This window comes from Mytilus trossulus, chromosome 9 (genome assembly GCF_036588685.1).
Source record: "Mytilus trossulus isolate FHL-02 chromosome 9, PNRI_Mtr1.1.1.hap1, whole genome shotgun sequence".
Taxonomy (NCBI): domain Eukaryota; kingdom Metazoa; phylum Mollusca; class Bivalvia; order Mytilida; family Mytilidae; genus Mytilus; species Mytilus trossulus.
The window spans coordinates 50,182,487-50,191,934 of record NC_086381.1 but is presented as its reverse complement, the minus strand read 5'-3'; the positions used below and the strand labels follow the sequence as shown (position 1 = coordinate 50,191,934).

The following is a 9,448-nucleotide window of genomic DNA, read 5'->3' as shown; positions in this document are numbered from 1 at the left end:
GTCCTGACTTTTTTTTTTTGCAAGTGTCTCATCCTGACTTTTTTTTTACTAAAAACTCCTGTCCTGCCTATTGTTTTCAAATTTCATTCTAGTCCCCCATAAAAATCAAATGGTAGCTCCCTTATCATGGAACATGTCACAAAATAAATAAGAGGGACGTGGGGTCATAGTACATGCACCATACACTGCATGCCGGCAATAGAATACACGTTTGCGTGTTTTAATAAGATGGATCGGTCAATAAGTCATCTTTATCTATTATGTAAGAGCCGTTAATTGTATGTTGTTCACAAAAGGAAGAAAATTATTGAATATTGTTTGATGCGGCTATTAACAAGGACAAAACCATAACTTATTTACTGAATCTCTATACAACTACATACTATAAATTTGATTAACTCCGCAGCAAGAGATGTTTTAACTGTCATATGGATTTTATAAGTAACAAGTTTATTTACACCACTATTGGAATACATTGTTGCATCACGGGTTGATGTGAAAATATCATTATGCCACTAGAACTTCATCTTCGCTAGCCAAGGCTTACGATGCGACCCAATTTAAATCTACAATCGACCAGTGTTCGATTCCGTCAAGTAAACATGATTTACAAATACTTTTTTAAAGTGATTTTTAATTCTGTCCATGGTTCATTTCTACTATTAGTTGGTGTTTGTGTTACAAAATTCTTGTAGTTTCTACAGTTCTACTTTTGCATCCAATAATTTTCTTTTTTTTTACATTTTTGATGTTTTTTTCTTGTTTATACCATTATCCTCTATTCTGCAAACCCTACCCAGGTCCTCATATTTTTCTATAAGATGTATTTTTCTTTGATTTTGATGGTTTTACACATGTCATTTTTTTCTGTCCCTTTATAGCTTGCTGTACGATGTGAGCCAATGCTCCGTGTTGAAGACCGTTCTTTGACCTATAATGGTTTAGTTTGACAAATTGTCATTTGGATGAGAGATTGTTTCATTGGCACTAATACCACATCTTCTATCTTCGTCATATTGCTCTACATGTGTATAAAACTTCCCAGGCTTTCAAATAATTGGCTTTTATTTGTTTCTGATGATTAAGTAAGCCAATAAAAGTGGTTCGGATGGGCGAAATTAATAAATAATAATAGTATATATAGTTGACGATGTTTTAAATTGTAACGTGTTAAAAACAATATTTCCAGTTGATTTATAGTAAAGTTTATTCGGAAAAAAATATAATTTTCAACTTTTGTTTGTTTAGACAGACAGTTATTCCAATATGAATTCCCGGTTTGCTAGATTCGGTATGGGTTTTTTTTAACAAGCGATTAATGTGTTTTATATTATAGCAGAGAATATTGACTTTTTTTTTTATTAAAAGATTTGAGATTTCAATAATTTAACTGTGGATTTACAACGTCTTTGGATTGGTTGAAAGTAATTATCCATCAGCTCATGATCATAGACGTATTATTTTCATGTGACCGTGTTGTCGTGTGGTTGTCGTCAACGCTTTTATCATGGTTTACTCATACTTTTAAACAACCCACTACACAGCTACTTTTGGATAGGTACTATTTCTTTACTAAAATGTGTAGTACTGGAAATTTACATTTAATATTTTGTACTATTTCTTAACTTTAAAATTGTAGTAATATTTATGTACCTGTATTTTACAGTACTTGATTTGTACCTAAAGTTTTGGTACATAAATAATATCAACACCATCCCATGTTCGGAAATAATAACTTTAAGATTTTTCGGTGTGAGCCATGGCTCCGTGTTGAAGACCGTACATTGACCTATAATAGTTTGTTTTTTTTATAAATTGTTATTTGGATGGAGAGTTGTCTCGTTGGCACTCACACCACATCTTCCTATATCTAATTACATGTATGAGATTAGAAATAGACAAGCTTTCAAAATGCAGAAAATGTAACGGTATAACCATAAAATTGTAGTACTTAAATTTCAAGTACAAATCAAGTACTGTAAAATACAGGTACCTAAATATTACAACAATTTTAAAATAACAACATAGTACTGAATATTCAAAGTAGATTCCCAGTACTACAAATTTTTATACAAAAATGGTACCTATGAAAAGTAGCTGTGTACGCAGATACATAAAAAAAAACCTATTAGTCATTCCTTCAAAAATAATAGCAAAAAAAATAATTAATGGAGGAAAGTTAGGGGGGAAATAGTAAAATATAATCGGTTTCAAATATATAATAATACTGCTTATATAGTAATGATTCATGTTCCGATTAAAGAAATCAATGACATGGTGACATTGATATTTCAGATCAAAAGTAAAGTTCTTTTTATGGGATTTTTACAGAATACGTGTTATTTTTAATGTTAAAGAAAAATCTTCAAAAATGCTGATTTTTATTTTAAAGAAAACAAAATTGAAGTTCCTCATCCACATCCTCAAAGCACTTACAAAGTCCGATAACAGACGGAAATCTTGTTCGGAACCATCAATCATGTAAAGTGTTGACTTAATAGTACTGTTGTCAATGCAAACTCCTTCAACAGATCGTTTATCTATGATACAAATAGGACCTGTCGAACAAAGTCAAAAACAATCACGCCACGGACTATTGTTATACTGTTATAATGTTGTATGATAAGCGTCTTCAAGTTCCAAATCCAATATCTCAAATGCCTTTGGGATTATGACTTCATTCATATGTTAACACGAGACTTCGCGTTTAATTCGTTTGGAGTTGTTTTACACTGAGAAATGTTTGTTTTTTTAAACTCTGTACTAAACGCATTTTATAGTGGCTGATGTTTACCAAACCACATGATTTGCCTGCCATCAGTCTATTTTAGTGCAAAATGTCTTGCTTATTCTCCACTATAATTCTGGAGGAAAAGATCATTTTGATATCAAAACTCACTTCATATAATCTTTCCTTACAGTCTGTTAACTCAAATAAGGTGACGTACTGTATTTGATGTTTGCCAGTCGTAATTTTTGTCTTAATATTTACATGTTGCCATTTATAAGAGAAAACGCAGTGACTGTTGTTTATTTGATCCTTAGATAAGGGTTCTTTTCAACAGAAAACTATTGAATAGCATAATAGAAATGGGGACAAAATTGCCGTATCTAATGCGATTCACACTAGTCATTCCATTAACTGTAATCTATGGAGCGAGTAAATGGTGGTATATAAAACAAATAAAATTGTATTAGAAAAAAAAAAACACCCTTTTATTAGGTTTTCTAACCACAAAATATCTTGCTATTGGTAAATTTGAAGACATTTTTTTACCGTATATTAGATTCTTTTCTACGTATACTATTGGTAAAGCGTGCTCAAAAGTAAGACTAAATTGTCATTTCTAACGAGATTTACACGATATCTAACGAGATTTACACGATAAGTAACTTCATTAACTGTTATTTACGGAGCCAATAAATACACTGATGTTTGTAAAACAAATTGGCAGGATTATTTTAGAATAACAACTCTTATATGAAGTTTTCTTAACAGCTAATACATTTACCTTGGACATATTTTAGAATGTAGTGATTTTTAACTAACACTAAGGACAACGGTTAAGTTTTGTTTTTTTACACAAATCAAGAAATTGTGTTACTATACCAATCCTTGCAAAAAGAATTTAAAAAATGGGATAAGTTATTGTACAATACACGTAGATGCAGTCAAAACCCACGAAAATGTTTCAAAGCATATCAAAGCTCGTGATTACGGTCATTTTCAAATTTAAAAAAGACAACAAAAACCATGAATACTGAAGTTATGCGAAGAACATGATATACATACACACTTGTTTCTTTACAACCTGGTGTTAGACTATATAGATACATATACATTTATTGGCTGAGTGTAATACGACAGAATACGTCTAGTAATTGTATGTTTTTGAACGGTGGAAACCTCAGAGACGAAATCTCTTTTAAATTGCCAAGAAAAATATTGCTTTCATTAGAACAGTAAATTACTAGTGTCGAAGGTTTCATATATAACTAGATATCCTTCTATTAGTTACGACTGTAATGAATAAAATACTCGATAATGGCAAAGTTCTACCACAATTATTGTATTGCTTTCAATACAGTGTCCACAGGAACAATGTCACTTGCAGACATATTTACAATTGAGATAAAAAATGGAAATAAAAGACTTAGAAGGTCAAGGAACAATAATGAATTTGGTGTGAACTAGGTAAAAAAAACAAAGACTTTTGTCTTACAAAGGCATTATATATCTACATGGTATGGAGGTTGCATTTAATAATATTTGTATTTAAATCAGTCCACTGAAAAACCTCTGAAATGACACTGTTTGAATGAATGAAAAAACTATGTGAGGTCGGCCTCATTGAGACATCAACCCAAATGAAAAAAACAATAAAAATCAATAAACAATATTCGCCGATCGCAGTTGTCTGTAGACTATTTCAATCTGTAGTCAAAATGCTTCATTCTATAAATAAAAAATGTAGATAATTTTCTCAGAGACATCGAAAGATCTGACACCGTCAACCACTTTCAAAATAACACACGACAAGACACAAAATATACAATCGGCAATCGTAATGTGAATCCACTGCTCTCCTTCTATGTTTTTTGTGTTGGTCATGGTGATAAGACATAAGTTTTCTGTTTTTTGTGTTGATCATGGTGATAAGACATAAGTTTTCTATGTTGTGTGTGTTGATCATGGTGATAAGACATAAGTTTTCTATGTTGTGTGTGTTGTTCATGGTGATAAGACATAAGTTTTCTATGTTTTGTGTGTTGGTCATGGTGATAAGTCATAAGTTTTCTATGTTGTGTTTGTTGATCATGGTGATAAGACATAAGTTTTCTATGTTTTGTGTGTTGATCATGATGATTAGACATAAGTTTTCTGTTTTGTGTGTTGATCATGGTGATAAGACATAAGTTTTCTATGTTTTGTGTGTTGATCATGATGATTAGACATAAGTTTTCTGTTTTGTGTGTTGATCATGGTGATAAGACATAAGTTTTCTATGTTGTGTATGTTGATCATGTTGATAAGACATAAGTTTTCTATGTTGTGTGTGTTGGTCAGGGTGATAAGACATAAGTTTTCTATGTTGTGTGTGTTGGTCATGGTGATAAGACATAAATTTTCTATGTTGTCTGTGTTGATCATGGTGATAAGACATAAGTTTTCTATGTTGTGTGTGTTGGTCAGGGTGATAAGACATAAGTTTTCTATGTTGTGTGTGTTGGTCATGGTGATAAGACATAAATTTTCTATGTTGTCTGTGTTGATCATGGTGATAAGACATAAGTTTTCTATGTTGTGTATGTTGATCATGTTGATAAGACATAAGTTTTCTATGTTGTGTGTGTTGGTCAGGGTGATAAGACATAAGTTTTCTATGTTGTGTGTGTTGGTCATGGTGATAAGACATAAATTTTCTATGTTGTCTGTGTTGATCATGGTGATAAGACATAAGTTTTCTATGTTGTGTGTGTTGTTCATGGTGATAAGACATAAGTTTTCTATGTTGTGTGTGTTGGTCATGGTGATAAGATATAAGTTTTCTATGTTGTGTGTGTTGGTCATGGTGATAAGACATAAGTTTTCTATGTTTTGTGTGTTGGTCATGGTGATAAGACATAAGTTTTCTATGTTGTGTGTGTTGGTCATGGTGATAAGACATAAGTTTTCTATGTTTTGTGTGTTGGTCATGGTGATAAGACATAAGTTTTCTATGTTGTGTGTGTTGGTCATGGTGATAAGACATAAATTTTCTATGTTGTCTGTGTTGGTCATGGTGATAAGACATAAGTTTTCTATGTTTTGTGTGTTGGTCATGGTGATAAGACATAAGTTTTCTATGTTTTGTGTGTTGGTCATGGTGATAAGACATAAGTTTTCTATGTTTTGTGTGTTGGTCATGGTGATAAGACATAAGTTTTCTATGTTTTGTGTGTTGATCATGGTGATAAGACATAAGTTTTCTATGTTGTGTATGTTGATCATGTTGATAAGACATAAGTTTTCTATGTTGTGTGTGTTGGTCATGGTGATGAGACATAAGTTTTCTATGTTTTGTGTGTTGGTCATGGTGATAAGACATAAGTTTTCTATGTTGTGTATGTTGATCATGTTGATAAGACATAAGTTTTCTATGTTGTGTGTGTTGATCATGGTGATAAGACATAAGTTTTCTATGTTTTGTGTGTTGGTCATGGTGATAAGACATCAGTTTTCTTTGTTTTGTGTGTTGGTCATGGTGATAAGACATAAGTTTTCTATGTTTTGTGTGTTGGTCATGGTGGTAAGACAAAGGTTTTATATGTTATGTTTTGTGTAGTGTTCTTTGTCTTTTCGTCTTTTTCGTTATTGTTTTTACAATGTCATTGTCAGTTTATAAACTTAGGAAGTGAATACGAAACTAAAAATAAAAACTATGAATGCAGTCATTCAGTATAAATTCTTTTAATAAATTAATGTGATAAATATATACAATTATATTTAAAAAAGCAATGTACAACTATGAAATATTCTATTATTGAACATAATTTTGGCACTTTGTGTGATTTTTTAAAGTTCATACATAATTAAAAATGGTAGTTCTGTTGCATAGTAATGGCAGGTTCTGGTCTCTGTCGTCTTCTCGTCTGGTCTCTGTGAACCTGAATCATCTGAACATGTGAGCTATATTCTGGAAACTTCTCCAAAAAGTAGTTCGGAACTTGGCGCTTTCTATTTGAAGCACGGCTTCGTCGGTTGGCGAACCACGACTTTACTTGTGCAACAGTGATCCCGGCAATTGAAGCAAGTTGTTCTTTTTCTGTTTCCGTTGGGTATGGATTGTAAATATGAAAATCGTACCAGTCACTTAAAATCTGTCTTGATTGGTCGGTAAGTTGCTTGTAGTTGTTGCTGCTTTCTGGATTTTTGCGTTTTCCACCTAGTTTGGTCTTGATTGGATGCTTGTTACCGGTTATGGACAAGGTATTGAAACAACGCACTCTTTTATTTGCCATCCACTTTTTCACTTGAGGAGCAGAGATGTTGGTCAGCTCTATCAGATACTCGACGTCTTCTTCAGTTGGATATGGGTATTGCACATGTTTGTCATACCATTCTGTAAGAATTCTTGTTGTTTCCGGTGTAATCTGACGTGATTTTGATTTAACTTGTTCCGCTTTGGCTTTTTTAGGTATGGTCACCCCAGGAGAGAACTGGTCGTGACTGGTTACCAATTTGCGTTTCAAAGATTGTCGTGAAAGTTGAGTTTCAAACTGTTCCACTGGAAGTTGTGTAGTCTGTTGGCAGTGAACAATATCCTGTCTTGGTACCGGGAATGTTTCTAAAAGACTGGGTATTTCCCTTAATCCGCTGTCAAAATTGTGATTTTTTAGATCAGCAATATCAGGCATAACTTCAGCGGCAGCCATAGCGAGACCGAGAACATCAATAGGTGACTGCTCGAATTTCGTCTGGAGATCAGAGTTGGAGTTGTCGTCTGCTGATGATAAACCGGAATCTGATTGGTGGTCAGAAAGTGGTGAAGCCGATTCATGTGACTTGCGTTTAGTCTGTGCGCTCTGATTGGATAACAATGCATCCAGATCATTGTTTACTTCGCTAATAAGTCGAAGCCTCATGCAATCAAAGTTCTCGTGAACTGATTTGGAGTGCTGTGGTGACATAGCAAGACTGAGTTCAACGTATCTGTCAATCTCCATTTTACTGACTTCCTTGCTGTAACTGCTCTCAATTTTCAGTGCTGCTACTTGAAATCGTTCCTGGGATCGGAACTGAAGGAATTTTTTCTGCAAATTGAGATGTGACTTGTGAATGTTACGTGACTTTCCTTGGTTAGCAGTCGGCTCCCATGTTACATTCATCAGGTTAGTTGGTGTTTGCATGTGCAGGCATTCGTCTGCCAAGATTTTGGACAGTTCTTCAAACATTGGGTTGCTCTGTAGCCGCTGTAGGTAGACCTCCATAAACCCATGGTCACTGTTCTGTGGTACGGTGATCTGGTCATGATCACTCAAAAGTCGTCTGCGAGTGTTTGGCCTTGAACTTGTGAAGTCTGTTTTATCAGGAGTACTGGATATACTTCCGATCTCTTCCGATCTGATGTCAAATATAGATGCACCAACTACTGGAGACATGACAGACTCTTTTGTACAGGACATCGTGATTAATGATGGCGTTATGAACTTCATGATATCAGGTGTCTCTGGGTGAACTTTAGAAATGTTATTTGACGGTGATCCGAATCGGAAAACCACGTTCTCTTTGTGTGGTGTTTCCATGATAAAGTATAAATTATCGTAGTTCTTTCTTTTAGTATAAAACTTTGTAAATCTTTGTATTGAAAACTATTTGATGAATTAGTTTATCATTTGGTCGTTTATATATCATTTTTGTTTTTACTCGAGATGTCGCATTCTCATATTGAGTTTTGAGTTTAGTCTTTAATATTTGGTTTCAAACCATGCAATTTGGAGAAACGCACAAACAACAACATGTTTGTTTTGATATTGCAAAATTGTGTATGTTGTTTGAGTTGTTTAGCGTAAACAACTCCTTTAGTAATTAGTAACAAACAATCAAGTTAGAAGATTAAGGAAGTATCATTTTGATTGGTCAATTTATGAGTTAATTACCATTATTATTATTATTATTCATTTCAGTTAATTAGCCCTTAATGAATGGGTTAAGGTGTATCGATCAGATGCAAAACTATGTTAAACAGAAAAGTAAAAACAAACAAAAAACAATTAATAATAAACAAAATTTCTGTAGTTATATTCAAAATGATCGTTGAAAAATAAAATAAATTTAAAGTTATCATTCAGTTTTCAACTTGTCGAGAAAAAATTATATTGTTTTTCGTCGAAGGCCAAAAAAAAAGTTTGTCCAGAAAAAAAAAACCATAGCCTGCTGCGAAGCAAAATTTCTGTCCTTATCCAATATAACCTCATTTTCCATTGGAAGTTCAAAGTCCGCATGCTTTCATCACCATCGTCCTCTATTACAAGCCCTACCTATTGTGTTTATTGATATTTTTTTTTATTCGTCCTAAACATGTATGAAATATTTGTCACTGGAAGTTAAGCAACCAGTAATAAACCAACCAATCAACGAACGCTGGTTGTCAGTGATTAAAAACATCAAAAGGAATGAAAAAAAAAAACTACAATTATTCGGTTTTTTTTTCAGTATTGAATGATTTGTAAAACTTAAATACATAATATAAACATAGGTCGGATGATATAGAAAAAGAAGATGTATTATGATTGCCATTGAGACACAAAAGACCAAATGATACAGAAATTAGCAACTATAGATCACTATACGACTTTCAAAAAGGAGCAAAGCCCACACCGCAAAGTAAGCTATACAAGGTCGAGAAATGACATATCTAAACTAATTCTAACGAGAAAAATCGCAGCCTTACTTATGTAAAAGAAA

At 33.1% G+C, this 9,448-nt stretch overlaps 1 protein-coding gene across 1 annotated transcript; it reads right to left on the bottom strand.

The window, feature by feature from the left end:
- Positions 1–6,573: 6,573 nt before the first annotated feature.
- On the bottom strand, positions 6,574–8,286 carry LOC134684719 (uncharacterized). The gene has a single exon (XM_063544025.1). It carries the CDS (start codon positions 8,284–8,286, stop codon positions 6,574–6,576), a length of 1,713 nt encoding a protein of 570 aa, XP_063400095.1.
- Positions 8,287–9,448: the final 1,162 nt, after the last annotated feature.

Coding starts and splice junctions, on each gene's coding strand:
- LOC134684719 (XM_063544025.1), bottom strand. CDS start 8,286: ATGGAAACACCACACAAAGAGAACGTGGTTTTCCGATTCGGATCACCG.